Source organism: Crotalus tigris, unplaced genomic scaffold (assembly GCF_016545835.1).
Source record: "Crotalus tigris isolate CLP2741 ecotype Arizona unplaced genomic scaffold, ASM1654583v1 scf7180000024437.13266115, whole genome shotgun sequence".
NCBI classification, from domain to species: domain Eukaryota; kingdom Metazoa; phylum Chordata; class Lepidosauria; order Squamata; family Viperidae; genus Crotalus; species Crotalus tigris.
The window spans coordinates 2,038,786-2,059,474 of record NW_024100606.1 but is presented as its reverse complement, the minus strand read 5'-3'; the positions used below and the strand labels follow the sequence as shown (position 1 = coordinate 2,059,474).

Below are 20,689 nucleotides of genomic sequence, written 5' to 3'. Positions count from 1 at the left end.
AAAAGAGGTTTGTTTTTATGTTCATGAGTCCATCCAGTGGACCAGGATCTGTCTAGCTGGCTGAATGCATTCACTACCACGTTCAGTGGTCAGCATGAATTCAGCTCAGCAAATATAGATTTGCTTCTGGAGGGAAAAGCCTTTAAATAATCAAAAGGATCGCTATGCATTAGCCATAATAAATCATTTTCAACTATTGTACTCAATTACTGTTCTCATTTTTACTGTTGGTTATTGTTCTTAGTTGTGATTTTCTTCCATATAGTGTTCTGGAGTCTTTGGAAAGGAACAGCATGGTATAAATAAAAATAAAATAATTCAAAGCACAATATCCCTAACAAGAGAAAGAATGGCAAACAAGAATAACTTTCTCCACTTTCCATGTGAGACCCAGTCACTAAGTACAGCTCTTGCCAATCAAACTGCTCAGCACCCCTGTCATGTGACTGGCTGCACCCTGTTCAAAGCTTCCCTTGCCCACAGGTCACCCGAGGGACTGCCTCTTACCCGCTGAATCTGCATGGGCAGGAAACAAGAGCTCAGCCCAGGAACCTCAGCCTTTGTCAAAAGAAAGAAGAAACTGAGGGCTGAAGGTCTTTTTCGGAAGCTCCGACTGAGTCCAATCCAAGACACATTCTTTCCATCTCAGCTTTTGCTCAGCTATGGCAGCTTCTTCTTTCTGGATTTGCAGGGACTTTGGGGCCACCCTGGGGCTCTTGCTTGTAGTCACAGGTATGGCTTCTTCCATCTCCTTCAGCTAAATCCATTGATTAAGATGATTTAAAGTCCTAGGCAGTTTAATGATGGTTGTTGTTGTTTTTAAGTGTTTTCTCCCCTCTTTCATGAGCTTAATTTGGTTGTCTTTTGGATTGAGTGATAGGGCCTAAATAAGCAAACAAATAAATAAAAACTATGTTTATTGGGTTTTCTAAACTGATGCCATTCAGATGCTAGCACTAGAATTTCCATGCTGCCAAGTTGACTAAGATTGGTATAGTTAAGGCATGAAGAGGATACCATGTGAGAAGGCTGGTCTGAATTCATAGTAGGCTGAGAATTGGATCTCAGGTGAAGATCTGTTTTATAAATAAACAAGGTGCATAACCTGAAACTCAGCTGGAAGAAGCAGAGGGTGGTTTTCCAGTTATTCTGCAAGATTAGAGGGAGAAGGTACAAAAGAGGGAATGGGAGGGGCTAGAAATAAAACTAGATTAACAGAGGGATCAGCAGAAAATTCTGCTGCAAATTCAATAAAAGCAATATGATAACAAATAAGAGGTAATGGCATCCTCTAAGTTACTGAGCACGTTTTATTTTAGAAATGAAGTTTTACAGAACTGCCATCAAACATCTGAAACCACATTCTACAAAGACAGGATGGTCTTTTCTTGATAGTAGAGATAGTGGGGATTTCAGTGGGAGATGGAAATATCTAAGAGGGAGCCCAGGACCTTCTTCATCCTCCTACTCCCTCCCTCAGAATTGTTCAGGGGAAATTTCACAGAAACAGGAAAGAAAATTGTGTTCATTGAGCTGTGTTACAAGAACAGCAACATTTCCTGTCCAGCTGCTTTGAATGTGGAGAGAAGCTGACACGTTAGTGTTTGCTTTCTAAAATGGGAAACTTTCTTTTGCATCATCTTTTCTATCATGGTGTGTACAGGAACTCCACAATGCAATCCTAGCTATGACTTCTCAGAAGTAAGCTTTTTTTAAGTGCAAAGGAGTTTCCTTCCAGTAAGCCTTGCATTTCAGCCTAATAATATTGGACTCAAGCTACCCGGCATTTCACATTTTACCTTTTAGTAAATGCACAAATAGGATTGACCAGATTTCATTTCCCTGGGCAGAAATTAATTATAAAAAGGATGCAATCTTTAACCCCTCCAACTTGAACTGAAAATGCATGCCTAAAGCACGGTCAAATAACAAGAAGTAAAAAGGTAAACATTATTATATTGTTTCCTGTAATATTTTAAAAAATAGTTATCCTGTGGAAAGAATACACTCTTTTAGAAAGATTGTTATGAAATAGATTCACACATTACACTAACTCATGTTCTACTTTATCATGGATTATTGAATAAACCACAATTGTTGGGTTCACCCAGGACACTAAGACAAAATCAAATAACATTATGGCTTAGCATGAGGCATGAACCCAGTCAACGGCTAGGTTTTCAGGGCATATTAAGCCATAATATAGCTAGTTGGATTTGACTTAACATATGCAATGAATCCAGTTAGTTATAGTTTATCAGTAAATCATGGTTAAGAAAGTACAATTTGCAAATGTACCATAGTGGGCAATATGCCGTGAGTCTTGAAAACAGAGAAAGTCAGGAGTGCGAAGGGATAGATTAGAGCAGTGGTGGCAAACCTATGGCACGGGTGCCAGAGGCAGCACTCAGAGCCCTCTCTGTGGGCACACGCGCCGTCACCGCAGTCCTAGGCCATCAGCTGGGTTTTATAAAACCTTTTCGCTTTAGGCCTACACCGCCATGTACAAAAAAAAAGGTTCAATCAGTCAATTTCAACTTCTCGCAGGAAAAAAAAAGATCTTGCAAAGTTGGAATTGATTGATTGAACTTTTTAGTCCCACTCAGTCTGCCATTACCACCATAGCCATTCCCACCCAATGGGCCACACCCACCCAATGGGCCATACCCACCCAGTACCTGACAATGCATAAATGGGTTTTGGGTTGCAGCTTAGGCACTCGGTCTCTAAAAGGTTCACCATCACTGGATTAGAGGGTCTCTTATCTTTAAAGGTATGAATACTCTAGTCTGCAAAACTTTCTTGCAGACTAAGGTCCTCGGTTTTGGATTCAGATTTCACTTAATCTCTGCCACTTGCTTTTCTCAGGGCAGCACATCCAGTCAGCCAGTTTAACATGCTGTCCTCATGAGAGGCACAACTATGTCAGTAGGATGCAATCCATTTCAGGAGCAAGAAGGGAAACTGTGCAAGGCAAGTTAAGGGGCAGAGACTGGTGGGTTTTCTCATCCATGAGAAAAAACATCCAATTGCCCTTTGGGGGCTAAGAGAAGATGCAGGTTCTGACAAATGGATAAAAGTGGAGGATTTAGCTGACTGTCAGAAGCTAATTGGATGTTATTCAGTTGAGTAAGAGAGACTGTCCTCCCCAGCTTTCCTTAAATCTTCTAGATATAACTCAGACAGCCACCTGATCTCAAGTATTAGGTGATGCAAATGTCTATGGAATGGCTGGGGGTTGAGTTGTCAATAATAAAATTGCCCTATTGTGTGCTTTTGCTCTTGTGCACTGCCTATCAGTGGGGGCTGAGAGGCAGGACATTCAGTATTGTGCTTCTACTGCTGAAACCTGTATGGGTGGCCAAACTTCATAAGAAGTACTATTCAGTTCTACTGAGCCCGCCCCCTCCTCAGCATCTGCCAATTTCCTGAGTTGCCTGCAGCATCTGAGCTATAGGGAGGACATCTCCCGTATCCCTGAAAAAGCTGCTGCCACCCCTGAAGATTTGCTGACCCAGTTCCTCTGTTCATGACAATGAAGGTTGAAGTAGCAAGGACTGAAGTGGAAAAATTGGAGGAAAGTTAACCAGCCCACTAATGTGCTTGACCGGCTGATAGTTGATCTCCTGTTTTAGCAGCCACCACATGTGTGATCTGTTAACTGGGCTGACAACATACCATGTAGAGAACCTGGGATGAAAGAGGAACTATGATTTCAAGCACACTCTCCCCACCATGTGACAACCCCATTAGCCACTTCAGAGAAGGGGCGTTGTCTTACCTGAATGCCTTTTCTCAGCATGATGATGGAGAATCCACAAGTGGGTTGTCTTAATCTTCCTGCTCCAATAAGACTAAGTCTGAAGTGTACCTATGCCTCTGCTGTGCAAGAGCACCCCAGTTTGAGACTAAGGCAAGACAGAGATGTTAGTCCAACACGTGTGCTTTCGTTACACTGGACCAGGGCCAAACTGACTCTAAAAGGGAGGGAGTGGATTCTCCATCATTATGCTGAGAAAAGAGGCTCAGGTAAGACAATGCCCCTTCTCCAGCATGATTGGATGGAGAATCCATAAGTGGGACATACCAAAGCCCTGTTGTCCCTAAGGAGGGAAAATAGTTTGGGCCTGGGTCCCGCTGGTTGATATTTCATGTTGCAATACCCTGCGACCAAATGAGGCATCTGAGGAGGCATATTTGTCAATTTTGTAGTGCCTAACAAAAGATGAAGGTGAGGACCATGTCACCGCCCTATAGATTTCCCCGATAGGCGCCTGGGTCTCTCAGGCTGCCAATGTAGCGGCGCCACAACTGGAATGGGCCGTGATGTGTCCAGGAACAGTCAATGATTGTGACCGGTATGCTAGGGTGATGCAAGCCCTAATCCATCTCCCTATCATTGAGGAACAGACCTTCTTACCCACAGAGGAAGGTTGAAATGAAACAAACAATTCCTCAGATTTACGGAAAGCCGAAGTCCATTTGATGTAACGTCGCAGGGCCCTGCGAACATCCAGAGTATGTCACCGTTTCTTGAGATCATGGGAAGGGTTAGGACAGAAATTTGGTAAAACCACCTCCTGGGACTTATGGTACAACAAACTGACCTTGGGGATAAAGGAAGGATCTAGTCTGAGGGTCACCCTGTCTGCATGGAAGATGCACAGATCCTCTCTGATGGAGAAAGTGGCCAGTTCTGAAATTCGTCTGGCCAACGTGACTGCTACGAGAAAGGCCACCTTCATGGACAACAGTTTAAGAGAGCATGAATGAATGGGCTCGAAAGGTGATGAGATGAGGGCCTGTAAGACCCAGTGTAGGTCCCAAGAAGGATATCGGTGAACCGCTGGTGGCCTGGCATTAGTCGCTCCCTTTAAAAAGGAACACACTGTAGGGTGGTGTACCAGGAGAGCGGAAGTGTGGCACAGGAGTACTGTGGATAGAGCTGCAACTTGTCTGCGAATGGTGCTCGGGGATAGCCCCTTGTCCAACCCATCCATCAGGAATTCCAAAACAATCGGAACAGAGATGTCTGAGAGTTCCACTTTATGACCAGAGCACCAGGTACAGAAGTTCCTCTATGTGGCATCATAGATTCTATTCGTTGAGGGGTGACTGGATTGCTGAATCATGGCAATCACCCTCGACGAATATGAGTCTCGGGTCAAGGCCTCTCATGTGCCAAACGGTAAGTTGGAGCCACCATGGGTCTGGATGCTGAAGTACTCCTTGAGCCAGGGTAATATGACCTGTGGGGATCCTCCATGGGGGGGTAGGTGGAGATGGAGAGCTCTACCAGGTCGGCGAACCACGGATGTCTCATCCAATGTGGTGCAATCAGAATGACCTCTGCCCATTCATGTAGGATCTTGCGGATTGTTCCGGGAAGGAGTGGTAAGGGAGGAAAGGTGTACAACAGCTCCTTGGGTCAGGGACTGCGGAGGGCATCCGTCCCTTCTGCTGTCGGAAACAGGAACCTGGAAAAGAATCTCAGAAGTTGGGAATTGACGGGGAGGCAAAGGGGTCTAAGGTTGGGGGATCAAACCTGTCCACGATCTCCCTGAATAATCCCGGGTCCAGGCGCCATTGGACGTGGTCCACAGTTGATCTGCTCAATGAGTCCGCCTGCTGGTTGGCCACTCTGGAGATATATTCCACCCTGATGGAGGCAAGATTGTTCTCTGCCCAAGAGGGCCTCCTCCATGAGAAGCCTGGACCTGGTCCCCCTTTGTCTGTTCATGTGGGCCTTTGCAGCAATGTTGTCTGTGAACACCAGGACAAGTTGTCCCGCTGCTGAAGTGGTGTAAGGCCAGATATATGGCCCTGAGTTCCAGCCAGTTTATGTTGTTTTTCAACTCCCCTTGGGACCACTGACCCTGAGCCCATTGAGACTGGAGATGCGCTCCCCAGCCAAAGAGGCTGGCATCCATGGTCATAGTAATTCTGGCAGGCTCCTTGAACTCTGTTCAACTCCCCTGACATTGCTGGAGAGGCCCACCATTGAAGGGAGTTCAATGCCAGACACGGAACTCAAACCTTCTGGTTGGAAGCACTGATGCGTAGCCTCTGGAATGGAAGTAGAAGCCACTGCAGCTCCCTGGTGTGAAGACGTGCCCAAGGGGCGATTTGTATACAGGACACCATCTTCCCCAGGAGTTATGACAACAAAGCTAGGATGACCACCCTCTCCCTCCAGATCCGGTGAACTAGGGCCCGTATGCTGTCCCATCGGTCCTGTGACAGATAGACCGTGCAATTGTTCATATCTATGACTGCCCCTAGATGCAGGAGACGGGTTGAGGGCACTGTATGACTTTTCTGAAAGTTGACAGAAAACCCGTGCTCCTGAAAGGTCCTGATGGTGAGGGCAAGATCTGACTGAGCTAGCTGGAGGGAGGGGGACTGTATCAGTATGTCGTCCAGATAGCACTGAACTCTTTTCGGGATCTGTCTCAGGTGGGCAGCTAGCACTGTCAATATCTTTGTAAACACCCTGGGCGCTGAGGAAGACCGAATGTAAGGGCCCTGTGTTGATAGTGCTGGTGGGCATAACAAAATCTGAGAAATTTGCGATGCCCCGGGAGAATAGGAATGTGTAAGTATGCCTCTATTAGGTCTATTGATGTCAGGAAGTCCCCTTTTCTGATGCTGGCTAGGATCGATTGTAGCGACTGCATCTTGAACTTCCTATACATGAGATAGTAATTTAGACCCTTTAAATCTAAAATTGCCCTCCAGCCCCCCGAAGACTTCGGAACGACAAAAAGAGTGGAGTAAAACCCCCGTCCCTTCTGGTCTTCCGGTACTGGTTCTATCTTCCGTATCTGTATAAGATGGCCTCTGACATGAGGTCCGCTCTGTTCTTGTTTGTGGGGGTGGGGCAAGACCGAAAATGTTCCGGTGGACTGGACCAAAATTCCAGCATTAGACCTTGAGCTATGGTGTTCAACACCCATGAGTCGTGGTGGTGGCTGCCCATACGTCAGAGTAAAGGGACAGTCGACCGCCTATGGGCGGAGTGCCCTTGGAGTCACTTAACTCATTTGAAAGGGCATCCTCCTGAGCCTCAAAAGGGCCGTTTGGACTGGAATTGTGGCCTTGGTCTGGATGCGGGACGGTCCTGTTAGCACTCCGACCTTTGGTAGAAAGGGTGAGAGGTCTGGGGCCAGTCCCAGTTTGAGGCTGCCTGAAAGGACTGCCTGTGATAATAATTTTGTGAAGCCCCGCCCCCCTGGTCGCTTGTCCCCCTTCTTACTGGTGTTTATAAGAGTCTTGCATTTGCCCTTGCCCTCCACCAAGTAAGGGTTGAGGGTTTTGCCATAGAGATGTCCCCCAGTGTAAGGCTTAGTAGCCAGGCGCCACTTAGCCTTTAGGTCCACCCGCCAGTTCTTGAGCCACAAAAGTCTACGAGCTGAAATGTCTGCTGCTATCCCTCGCGAAGAGTATCTTGCGGCATGGAGGGAGACTTCAGCCATATACTGGGATGTGGCCACCAACTTACCCAGGTTCTGATGAACACAAACCTGGTTGGGAGGGATCATATCCTGGAGTTCACAGAGCCACAAGATGGAGGCCCGAGCGAAGAAGGCCATGGATGTAGAGGCCTTGATTGCCCAAGCTGAAGCCTGATGTGATGGTGTGGGGTTCCTGCCTGAGCAGGGGGTTGGACTTTATTATTATTATTATTATTATTATTATTATTATTATTATTATTATTATTATTATTATTATTATTATTATTATCTGCGCAAGGCAGCTTCAAACTTTTTGTCCTCTGCCTTGAGTGCTTCAGCATGTCCCCTGGAATATTAGAGTTGGAAAAAAGAGAGTTTAGTGGTTTGTCAATCAGAGGGACCTCCAGCAAAGAGGCAAAAGAGGGGGCCACATTAAATAAGTTTTTTTCTGAAGTCCCCAGATTGGGGATAGACCCCAGATTTCCCCACTGCTTCTGCACTGTGTTGCGGAAGAAGAGGGGATAGGGAACATATTTTTGTGGTACCACCGGTTCAGCATAAAGAGGATTGGAGTCCTTGGATGTTGAAGGCTTTGGCTGGGCCTCCTGCTCCGGGGTGATGTTGGCTGCAGTGCAAGCCTTGAGCAGCAATGAACTGAAGAGGGATTGATCAAAAAGACCAGCAGAGGCAGCCGGGTCTGGAGGTGAGGCATCCTCATCGTCCGACAGGAGCAGCCCTGAAGCATCGAATTCTGCAGAATCTGATTCTGAGGAAACCTCCTGGGTGTGGTCAGGCGTTCCTTGAAGGAATTGTTAAGAAGGTGCTGCGGAGGCTTGTTGAGGTTGTTGGCAGACTGATGAGGCCATGAATTGGGCGAAGGCTTGAGTCAACATAGCCTGAAACTGGTCAGGACATACTGCCTGTGGTTCGGGGGGCGGAGCCCTGCTGCAGTAGGCGTAAAGGTAGCTTGCGGCCCCAATAGGGACATGTCCTGGGCCGCACCCCTATGGACTTCTAGGTTTATCCCTGAGTCAAGGGGGTCTACCTGTGTTGCCTCCCTTGGGGGAGACCAGACTCCTGGGGCCAAATTACAAGGGACTGACTGGGGCTCAAATAATGAATTTACAGGTGGAGTAATGTTATACGCTTCACCTGAAGTCCCTTGCCCTGGAAATTTCTCCCTCCAGGGTCTGATGGCACCTCTTGCCCTCCTCAGCTGTCCTAGGCTTTTTAGAGGACTGAGCCCTGGCCTTTGCTGTGACCTTCCCTGCCGCCTCCATAGAGGAGGACTTGTGTTTTTTCCTGGCGGGGGAGTCAGTATTGTCCTATGAAGTCTGGGGAAGGGAATTATCTGCCATGCTAACTGGGCAATTCCCCTTGAAATGTGATTTTTGGATTAGGATTACCCTGGCTATTGCTTCCACTGAAGTCTGAAACCACAGGCCCCTTGACAAATCCAATTTCAGTGTTGTAGCGCTCCCCCCAGTGCTCTAAGTGACCACGAAGAGGCTACCTCCCTCTAGAAATACCAAATTCCGAGGGATAGTGAAGAATCAGATAAGGAGGGGGTAGTGGGGGTAGAGCGGTGATGCAATGCGTCCTTATAGGGATGAGCTTACCCTCCCCAAGTACCAAATTGAATGCCCAGGCAGCAAGGAGAAGATCTCTGGGAGGCACAGCTATCAAAATGGCGGCCATGATTCAAGCATGCCAAAAGTAATGGTCACTGGAGCTCTGAGGCTGGGGAAGACCCTAGCTGGTGAGCCACACCCAAAATGGTGGCCGCGCCTCGCTTGCGATGAGTTTGCTGTCAGTGAAACCACTGAAGCTGCAACGGTAAAAAATGGCGGCCGCGTGATTTTCGCGCCTAAAAATGCCGCCCGAGTTGACTAGAATCTCGCCCTGATCGCTGATCTTCGCTCCGCACCAATCAGTTGTCTGGCGCTCCTGTGGAGCTCCTGTGGAGCCCCCCGATTGTTTTCTCTTACTGTGTCCCAGCCGGGTCAGTGGAGAAATGCAAGGGAGGGCATCTGGAAAAGCCGAGCTGCCTCCCCTCAGCTTAGCCACTGCTGCCTGATCGCTCAGAAGGCTCTAGGGCTCTGAGCTGGCCAGCTGGGTAAGTTGAGCGATTCGGCCATTAATGGCCCTGTAATGTACTAAATTGAAGGAAGAACAGTTTGCGTGAGGTAGAGCAGTCCCAATTTTGGCAGGCAACTGCCTGCAGGAAAGCCCTACCAAGTAGGATTTCCTGGCCAGAAAGGAAAAATGCCAATCAATTTTCCCCTTTTTTTGATTATATTAACTAAAGTTCAGAATGAAAGGAAGGAAAATCCGCAGGGATTTTTACAACTTGCTGGTAATCTGAGTAACCAAATATGTGTCTGTTGAGCAAGAGATTAAGTCTAAAATTGGGGTGCTCTTGCACAGCAGAGGCGTAGCTACACTTCAGACTTAGTCTTATTGGAGCAGGAAGATTAAGACAACCCACTTGTGAATTTTCCATCCAATCATGCTGGAGAATGTACCCAGATAGACACCAAACCTTCACCCCCTTTTTGTATCATCAGTTCAGTTATCCCCAAGGTACATATGAAACATCATGTTAATAGCAATGCTTATTTCAGAAAACATGGAAAATACCACTTCAGCTTTGGTGGTTCAGAAAAACCTGAGATCACCTGGCCTTGACTATGAACTGGGATTACAGAAAGCCCATGACAAGTAGAGAAGTCCTGAATAACCAGCCAGCTACCCTGCAGCAGAATGTAGGTAGATGTCAAGCAGGCACTATGTTTTTTATTAGAAAGCCTTGATCTTGGTCTACATAGTGCACTAAGTCATAAATTAAGGCTTGCACATTACAGGGACTGGCTTTCCCAACTAGTAAAAAACGTATATGGTCGAAGATTCATCCTCACATCCCCTCACTATGCCCTGATGAGAGCTTTTATATGAGTGCCTTCATGAGGTTTGCCTTCCTATCATTCTCCATTCACAGAGGCGGCAACTTATGGCATTTTCAGCAGTTCTAGTTTTAAAGTGGGGCTTCTCCCAGCACAATATTTCCCATGGATCTCATCTTAGATGCAGCAGGAGATATGGTCAGGGGTGGTGGCCTACCTAGAATCTCTTGACCCCGTTAGACTACTACAGACAGATTGCTAGTCACTTCCAGGTCCTCAATGACTATTTTGATTTGGGTGGCAGAAGATGCCAGACCCCTGGTTTCCACAGAGACATCTGCCTACATAAGGCCTGGCCACAACTTTCCAAAATGATCACTTGTTGTCATGCGTTACACAGGTTCCTCATTTATACAAGATGGCCCTCATTAAAATAGTGTTACACCTCAATATATTTCAACCCCATGCTCCAAAGAAGTTGGATTCAAATCAGGAAAGGCTCTGCTAGCTTTGTTTGCTGATTCTGCCGCCAATGAGTGCATTACAGGTTTTCCGTTGTTTTGCTGACAAGCAATTTCAAGTAGTTCAAAATATCCAAATCATTTACACACCTAAAGATTATTGAAAGCATATCCAACATCAAAATTTATAGAAGTGAATTTGGGAGAGGGAAATGTTGCTTGATTTTTTTTTCTCCATTTGTTTAGATCATTCTACTTGAAGGAACAGAAGACAGAAAGAAAATCAAACAGCCCCCATTTCAATTTTAGTTGAAGAGATAAACTGGTTCTTTTTCAAACCATTTTTTCTCTTTCCCCAGGTATGACAATCACCAAAGCTTCTAGTGAAAGAAATAACATTTCTCAAAAACAAGGTATATGTGTACTTTCAAGATAATATTGCCTTTCAGTTCCTATTTCTGAAATTCCCTTGCAATAATCTTTTTTCCAAGGTTGTGTTACTTGTCACTTGTAAAATTGCCAGGTTTTGAGCGCAATTAGAGCTGTATGGCTGCTATTTTTGGAACAATTTAGCTTCTGCAAAACAATCCAATCTTCACATTTATATCACGTCACTGGGTGCCTTATGGAACTTTGGCTGTTTGTCCATGGACCAATCCAAGGATTGTGTTTTCACCTGGATTGTGTTTAATTAAAAAGCTGTCAATACCTTCACTCCCACATCTGGTTACCTTTTCATCCAGAGACTTGAACTCTGTAAGAGAATGAGCCTTTCAAATCCCAAAAAGCCAGCCTGAACTGAGAAAGGACCAGCCAGTGCCTGACCTTATCCAGTTCCCTGTTCCATCTGTCAGTTTCAGCCCAATGGTGAAGACAAAGCAAAATAGGTTAGGAATCCTAATCTATTGTGCTCTGTAGATGAATGAAGACACGAACCAAATATGTATCCCAATCAAAACTAGGTTTCCCCACTCTGGAACTCTCCAAGGGTGTTGGGAAGTCTTCACCTATTGCATAACTATTTGTCATGAAGCTTTCAAGGATACAAAGACCTACCCAGAAAAGAACAGCTCTGCACCTCCAGTGAAGAATTGACAAATTCATTCCTCTAGTCAGGAATTAGTTGGAACTTGATACTTGCTTTAATAGCTTATTTAGAGCAATCTATCTTCCTGGTCTAGCATGGTCCAGATACTGGCTGTGTGTGATTAGCCCAGCATTTCTAGAGGGAACCTATCTGAGGAAGATTGGTAGAAAGTCCAGTAAAGATATTTACCCTTCTTTTCCATCCTGTGCTCTATCTTTCTATCTTTACTGTGGGTTTTTCTTCTTTTACACAGATACAACCACTTTCATGAATGTGATAAATACACGTTTCATTGCTGCAAGAGGCGGGGCTCGAATTTCCCTTAGCTGTTCTTTTGGCTCTCTGGCAAGTTGGTATAAAAAGACTGAGCAGGACAAATACCAGGAGATTATGAACAGTTCCAGAGTCCATGTGACTACAAATACTTCAATGGTAATGATGCAGATCAACAAACTCCAGCACACCGACAATGGTATCTACTATTGTATGATCAAGGACTCATTGAAGCCCTCCTGTGGTACAGAACTCAAAGTCATGGGTAAATCTTTAATCTTCTAAATACTGCCCTCTCTGATGGTATATGCTTGGGTATTGCTATCTATGGAAAATACATCTTGGACAAAAGGCCATACATTCTATTCCCAGAGAAAAATATACCAGCTAATATCTGGGACTCTGTCAGTTCATACTGGCAGCCTGTCTTAGCTAGAGATGCAATGCTATACAAGCTAAGGATATTTAGGTACACACATGCGGTACCTAAACCACATCACAGGATCTGAATACTGTCCTGCATGCAATATAAGACTATTTTCATTTCAAAGATGTAAATGAAAATAATGATCAAAATTGAGTATTTCTGTCAATGTAGTCCTAGGGCAGTGGGGTACACAATCTCTTTATGACAAGCAAAACTGAGAAGTCAGGAGGGCTCCTCTTGTTGTTTTAAAGGTATCAGTACCTATGAGCAAGTGCAGAGTCGGCACAATGTGAAAGATGCTATCATCGTAATCCAGACAATTCTTCTTGTCCTTTTTGTGAGCATGCCTGTCTTCCTAACCCAAGGGAAGGTGAGTGAATGGGACCTTCATAATAGCAGTTCAGTTGGGGTCTTGACTGACCACTAGACTATAACCGTGATCTTTGATATGTTTTTGGCTTCTCCCTGAATAAGGGAGGGGCTTTGGGGCATATTGAAGCACTGCAGGAATATACTTGGGAAAGCAGTGGGACTGCTTTCTCAAAATGGAATCTGGGGAATCTGCAGACTCAACCTCAAGGAAATGCCATTAGTAAGCATCTGAGGGTGCACCTTCTTATTCTCAGACCTTCTCTTCTGTAACAGTGGATTCCAGATAAATAAGCTCAGCAAGAAATAATAATAAAAAAGGACTAGGAATGCTTAACCAATGGGTCTCAAGTGATTATCAGGAAAAAATATCAGGTTAATTGAAGTTTGATTATATATCTCTATGTCATTTTAGAGTGACAGAAAAGATGCCTCTGGGGAAGAACATACTTACGAGGTAAGCTTCAGAGTGAGAGATTCTTGGTCTTAACCACATAAAAATGTATGGATTTTTCTTCATACTCCATACTGGCCTATCGTCTTCAAGCCAGAGGATTGTAGCCAGCCATGGAGAAGTCTCTAATTTATATGCAGAAATGTTCAATTCTCCTCTTCTCCAGGTGGGGCTTGGGAAAAAACCTATGTGGAACTCTGGGGAGCCATCACCAGTTAAAATAAATAATTTTATCTTGGATGGATTATGGATCTAACTCAATACTGTACAAGTCAGCTTCTTTCATTTTTGACTTCTGGTTGAACAGCCCACCAGTCAAGAACTAGACTAGATGGGCTTTTTATTTCATTGAAGAGAATTCCTTTTATGTACCCATAGGACATTTTTAAGCAGTTCTTTTACTGGCATGCAGAAACAACAAAATTGAGTTGGACAGCATATTTCTACCCCCCCCCCCAACAAAGCACTGCTGATACTTTCCATTCATAGGCTGATTCCATTTTTGTTCTTCAACAGGGGCTGACGGTTGAACTAGCTGATACGTATGAAGACATTGGTGCTTACCAAGACAGACCAGAGAAGTGGGATTTGGGGGAACATCCATGTGAAGAATGAAAAGGCTAGCAGCTTGGTCGGCCACAGTTGACTTAACCAAAGGAGCACCAATTCCTGGGGCAACCAGGTTCCACTATAAAAATTCCACTCTAGAGAAGCTTTAAAAATATGCTTATTTCTTGCTTGCGGCTGATCTGCTAGAAACTACTAAAAAGCAGTATTCACACTCTCCAGATTCCCTGGGACAGTTGAGTCAAGGACATACAAATGGGGAGAAGGGAGAAGACAGGCAATTTGAGGCACATCATAAAAATGAAAGCAGAAAGAGCTGAGAAGAGAAATGAATGTGTGAGTAGATGGGCTTTCTGGCTTGAGTTTGCTCTATATTTCCTTCCCCAAATGACACCTTCTTAATTGGTTTCCCACTCTCACTCATAACTTGCTAGGCAGCAAAAGATTGAATCTGATATAACATCACATTACTTCAATTTCTTTAACCCAGGAGACTCCAGATTGTCTGGGAGCAGGACTACTGCTTCCAAAATTCCTTACCAAGATGGCTGTGGTGAAAATATCTGGAATATATTAGCTATAAAACATAATGTTTCCTACTGAGATTTATAGTTTTGCAGTTAAGATTTTTCTTCCTTAGGCTCACGTTAAAAAAATATTTCTAGCATCCTTATGAAAGAATTTCAAATATATTTGTTAAACTTTTCAAAATAATAAAAAGTTTAATATTTTTTAAAATTTTGACAGCATATTACTTCTTTGTTTCGGGAACATGAAAAAAATGTATGCAAGCATTGTGTGTTTTCTAATGTCTACATTACAGAAATCTGAAAATGTAACATTTTTAGCTTAATATGCATAACCAACCTTAGGAATAAACTTTTCCATCTGAACAACAGAATTACTTGTAAATAATTGTCTCTTTGGTCTATAACAGCTCCAGGTGCCCTCCAGCTAGGCTGATTTTAAACGATCAGCATGGCCAATTGCCAAAGCTGGGTGAAGATCACAAGAGTTTATTTCAAACACATCTGGAAAGCACCAGATTGGAAGAATGATGTATAGTAAGAACTGCAGAGATTTTTATTCTTGGGTGAACACATCTGTCAATGGGAAGACCTTCAGAGGTTGCATTTTGAAAACAAAAATATTTTTAAAAAAACACTTTTTGAAGTAGAGACCTAGTCATTTTTGGCAAGTATAGATGCTTTGCTAAAAATCAACCTGGTCAGAGATATTTTGCTCCCAAAATGGAACAACTGTGTTTGCATATATATCTATTTTCAATATAAAAATAGTGAAAGACTTGTTATGATGTCACAACACAAGCTCCACCTTTTGTATTAATGTTGCACAGAGCTTGTGTTGCAATGGTTTGCAAATTTAACCTTTCCTCTGAAACACCTACATGTCTCTTGTTCCCTCATACAGATCAAATGTTTCCAGTGAACGAAAATGCTGCAAGGCATTTTTCCATTGCTTGACCAGAAAAAGTCCATTAGAAAACAATAACTAAACCTGTATTATCCTTTCATACTTGTTAAGGTTACCCTGCCACTAAACACTTTTCACATCAAGAAAGTGGCAATTCGAAGCCACATTCCACATATAAAACACATTCCACATATAAAACAGTTATTATCGAGACACTGCCCCAAATGTCCTTTTAAGGTTGACTCAGCGTTCCATCCTTCCGGGGTAGGTAAAATGAGGACCCAGATTGTTGGGAGCAATGTAAATATATATATACATTGCTTACTGGTGTACACCGCTTAGAGAGTGTTTGCACTTAAAGCGGTATATAAGTCTCATAAATAAAATAAGAAAATAAATAAATAAATAAACAAACTGTTACAGGATGCTCAATTTCATACTGTTTGGGTATGTTTTTCTGCAAATTACTGACTGGAACCATTTGCTTCCTGTTTTTTCACAAAGCATAGCTAAATACCTTCTCAGAGAAGGAAAATGGATGTGAGAAGTGGGGGAGTAGGGTAAGCAGCCTCATGCATAGACAAAACCAGAGAGTAAAAATGTTAATTTTCATAATTCAGTTTCAGTTCTGCCTACTGTGCCTTTTCTACTCTGCTTCTACCTTTGTGTATCTTTCGATTTATAATGAATCTCAAAGCTGGGATTCAAATTCAGCTACATTTAAAAGTTAATGTCACTGTCCCAATGTCCCAGTATCTATAAGAACTTAAGTTGTCCTGAGCCAGCTAGAGCCAGAGCTATCTATGACCAACAGTTACAATAGTCACTGCAAAGGCAGTATCCTGGGGATCTCAGATAGGAAAATGCTATTCCCCCACCTTAGTTTTACAATCCCCTGCAATCCTCAGTTAACTACAGAAGGGACAAGAGACTGGCCAATTGTCATAGCTTTATGGAGTAATAGGAAGACTCAGTGTTATCTCTTCCACTATGACCCAGGTAAGCAACAAGCAGTAGTTCCTCAGCAACTATATTGTGGCCCTGGAGCTTCTTCTGACCACTGCTTTTTAAAACACATGGAAATTGAATTCTGCAACAACAAATAGGAAAAAGATACGGATGGAAGGAAGACCCTCCAAATCATCCAAATCTCATTGCAATCTTCAAGCACCCCCCTCCCCCAATGTGGTTGATCCATGGATAATAAAAGGTTGTACAATGATTTCATTCAGTCAGGTGTCAGGCTCTACCACAACAGCACTTTCTGAAGGTACATTTTTAGAAGCTCCAGCTGAAAGGAACTTAAATGTTCAGCACTGTCCTTTGGTCACTACTTGGGATAAGACCCTTGCATGGTTGCTCCCGCACCCCCACTCCAGGCTTTTACACCAAGGTTGGCTCTAACTGCCACAAGATGTTCTGCTCTCCAAACCTTTAAACTCATGGCTCATTATGAGTATGAGAAGATGGGTCATTTTTTTAACCGTAAGTATGCAGTGTGTCTCCTTCCTCTGGCAGCTTTGTCCAGAAAATCCCTTCTGAGTTATAAGCAAGCGGCCATAGCCAAAGGTCCAGAATGCAGCCACCAGTATAAAGGAGACATGTACTAGACTCATTCAGAGGTAGACTTAGGTTATGTCCCACATGATGAGGCTCTATCAAGCCTCTAAAATAAGGGATATAATTGCACCCTGCTTAACTTGATCTTTAATTTAGTTATTAAAACAATTGTGTTTCATTCTTCATTATTACCTAATATTTTGGGGTAAGAATAACAAATTGTTTAAGAATTATACAAAAAATGAATAAGATATTGGCTTAATCATACCTAAAGCAGACTTATAAAATCAGTGAGATTTAAAATAGTAATTATGATTGTCTGATTAATCGAACTGGTCAATTTGCTAGATTCTACAATAAATTTGCTCAGATTCCTGATGGGTGGAATCCATGACGGCAATTGAAGCAGCATCTTGCCATATTGACTGGGATTCCTTTTGATCTATGAAAAAGGTGCTTTCTAACATGAAACTTTCCTATGACCCTTTTGGTTCCTGCAAGGGGGCACATAAGGGCGTGATGAACTAGATCTATGAAGTTATTACTGCCTGACTTCAGGAGAGGTTATGCAAACAGTCTTGAAGAAGGCTGCTGTGCGCTTCTCCTTAACAGCCATTCTCAGAATCTGGCTGTGTTTAATAACTATAATGGATTAAATATATTGCTTTCTATTTAGTTTCAGGTTCAGGCATGGAACTAAGTGGCAAAGCTCACTCTAGTTCAATGTTTCTTAAACTTTTGTTTCAGAACCTGTTCCAACTTTTAAATATTATGGAGGCCTTTTGCTTGCATGGATTATATTTAACTGTATTAACTATATTAAAAATATTTGTAGGTGGATTGTTAGCTTTTTGACAGGGAGGAATCAACAGGTGAAGCTAAAGAAAATAATCTCTAGTATCTGGGAATTAGCACAGGGGCCTTCAGGACTGTCTGCTCTCTCCATTGCTTTTCTCTATATATACAAAGGACTGCATCTCAAGGGAACCCTCTGTTAAAGTACTAATAACCAAATCTGGCCCTAAAGTTCTGCCTCAGTTTACTTTCCCAATAAGCAACTGAGTCAGAAGATCATTTAAAAGCAGTTTATTAGGGTACCCTAATAAACTGGGATCCCCCTATGAAAAGGGAAAGTCCCAAGACCCATCTTACATTCCTTTTTATAGTTAACACAACAAAGAAAATGCAAGAGGAAAGTTGATCAGACAGGATAAAAGTTACCTCCCCTTTGCATAGGAAATCAGTTATATGTAATCAAACATGTTACATATTTGCATCTCGTAATATCACATGTTCATTAAAATGAAGTCTGATGTCAGAAGGGGTGTAAATTGTAAGAAAAATGGTTGTTTGGAGTTCACCGTGAGACAAACCAGACCCATCTTATCAGGAGATAATCTCCAGCAAATTTAATCTTTTTAGTTTAGGAATGTTAAAAGCTATCAATCAATCCATATAGCAATAGGATAAAAAGTTTTCCAACATAGAAGTCTGTAGTAAGCCTGATTATCATTTTAAAAGAGAGAAAATAACTCAAATTAAAATACAAAATAACTGTTAGTTAACAAGTTAAAAAAATCCATATCATGTGTCCCTCATAATCCTTCCTTTAATACTAAAGGGCAAAGAAAATATGCCCTTTCAGCATCACCAAAAAGAAAATTACAATAAACAAAAGCTTAAGGTGTTTGGAGCAAAAGTATCAGGGACCAAATACATAGAAGTTTTAATTTAGAACAGAAAGAATAGAAACCTTGTGGAAAACATTTCACAAAAGTTGCGGTGTATAGGGCAGGCACTCTGAGTAAGAAGAAACAAATCAAAATCTCTAATATAATAATCAAAACACTAAAAATGATGCCAACTATGTCAAGATAGATAACCAGGAAGGAGTAAATTTTGTTTTTAAAAAATGAAGGAAAAAGAGGCAGCAACACATACTACAGTATAAAAGATAGTCAAAGCTAAAATCTATTTTAAAAAAATCCCAAAAACAAAAACAAAAAACCCTGACTCTGGTAATAGGCATAACAATTAGAAGTATTTGCTGCACAAATATCTTCTATGTTTGCCCATAAATAATCAAGAGTCATGTAATTCCAAACAGCAATTAGAGACACAGAGCAGACTTTAGTTGGTATTATCCTAAAGGCATTGACTGTAATTCGGGCATAGATGACAAGCAATGCAGAAATAAAGAGGAGGGCAATGCCAACTGAATAACCCCAAACCAGGAAAATACCATTTATAAAGTAACATTGTCTAAGCAGCAGGCCCACACATCCAAAATTGACCATTCTTTGGAGTTTTTCTATTTTTTCAACATAGCAGAGATGTTAAAAGTCTAATTTCAGTATGTCATATTCCTGACAAAAATGACTGTTATGTGGGGGGGGGGGCATCCGATCTACACAAGAAGTATAGGTCTCCATGAGTCATCCTAGTGACTGAGAAAAAAGATGTATCAAGAAAAAATGGGGCCATGAAGAGATAAGCAATTCCCAACAAAAAGCGATGCCCTCCGTAGGTGGTGTACACACTCAGAAATCTGTCGGCTTTAAATATACAACAAGGTTGAGGATATATTAATTAAGAAAAATAACCTGCAAAGTCAGTAGGTGATCTTGGTATAATATTAGCCATTTTGTTTAGCGTGTTCCATGCTGTGCAGTTCTTCTATTCTATGAAGCAAGAAATCGTTTTGTAGAAAGAAAATGTAAATGCAAGGGCAATTGTCCCCACAAATTACTACTCTCACAGTCTGCTATGCCCAGTCTTCAACAAGTATTCCCTGGAGGTTCACTTAATGGGGTTTCTCTAAGATGTAGTTTGCCTATAAATATATTTTAAATACATGGAACATCAACAATAAACTGGCAGACCTTTTCTCAAGCCCCTTCCTGGCAAAAACGGAGCCAAAGAATGAGGCACGCTCACTTTGGAAGCTTGTTTTCGCCAGGAAGGGGCTTGAGAAAAGGCTTTTTCCAGCGAAAACAAGCCGAAGAGTGAGGCACGCTTGCTCCAGAGGCTTGTTTTCTCCAAGAAGGGGCTTGAGAAAAAATTAGATTTTTTTGCAGAAAACTCGCACAATATTATAGCACCCAGGAGCTTCCACTGTCAGCACGAAACGCATTTCCAAGCCAACTCTCCTCTCCCTCAAAGGGAAAGAAACCACAGCAGAGAGGAGACAGGTTTTGCAAGGTAAGTGAGTCCTGCGCAGCAGAAAGGGAGGGGGAAGCATGAATTATCTTAGTGGGTCGGGGAGTCCTTGGGGGCCTGTTTCATCACTAGGCCTTCCCTACCCACTAAGATAATTCATGCTTCCCCCTCCCTTTCTGCTGCGCAGGACTCACTTACCTTTAACAGCTACGTGTGTCTTAATGAGCAAGGGAGTGATCTCGTACAAGATTCACTCCCATGAGTTTTGAGTTACACGTGGAATGTGCAGGCTCCATTACACTCATATCTCAAGGACTACCTGTAGCCACATACACACAAATCAATACCCAAATGTCCACCATCCCACTGTTCCAGTAAGATAATATAAAATCAGTCCTAGGATAAAGTCAATCAGTTACATGGCAGTGTAGCAATGCTAATCTTATTGTAGCTGGAATCATGATCAGCCTGTTCAGCACCTGTAGTGATCAGCAGGAAAAGCGTAACCACATCCATTGCTGTATAGTTTTCAGTAATGTGG

The 20,689-nt window shown here is 42.9% G+C and overlaps 2 protein-coding genes across 8 annotated transcripts in view; one reads left to right on the top strand and one right to left on the bottom strand.

Moving 5' to 3' along the window:
* The window catches only part of LOC120302638 (protein TonB-like), a 60,261-nt gene that overhangs the window by 28,488 nt on the left and 11,084 nt on the right, over positions 1–20,689 (bottom strand). The gene's annotated exons all lie outside the window — the stretch shown is intronic.
* Positions 522–18,983, top strand: CD79B (CD79b molecule). Of its 2 annotated transcripts, XM_039331364.1 has the most exons (6): positions 524–732; positions 11,178–11,231; positions 12,159–12,443; positions 12,857–12,975; positions 13,390–13,431; positions 13,945–18,983. In XM_039331364.1, exons 1-6 carry the CDS (start codon positions 663–665, stop codon positions 14,041–14,043), a joined length of 669 nt encoding a protein of 222 aa, XP_039187298.1. In that variant the 5' UTR covers positions 524–662; the 3' UTR covers positions 14,044–18,983. The 2 variants fall into 2 exon arrangements, with proteins under 2 accessions (XP_039187299.1, XP_039187298.1); XM_039331365.1 differs by lacking the exon at positions 11,178–11,231 and having other exon boundaries at positions 522–732.

Excerpts from the sequence above, each read along its gene's own strand:
- CD79B (XM_039331364.1), top strand. The coding sequence starts at position 663 with ATGGCAGCTTCTTCTTTCTGGATTTGCAGGGACTTTGGGGCCACCCTG. Across the intron at positions 733-11,177 it reads GCTCTTGCTTGTAGTCACAG|GTATGACAATCACCAAAGCT; the intron begins GTATGGCTTCTT and ends CTCTTTCCCCAG. Across the intron at positions 11,232-12,158 it reads TAACATTTCTCAAAAACAAG|ATACAACCACTTTCATGAAT; the intron begins GTATATGTGTAC and ends TCTTTTACACAG.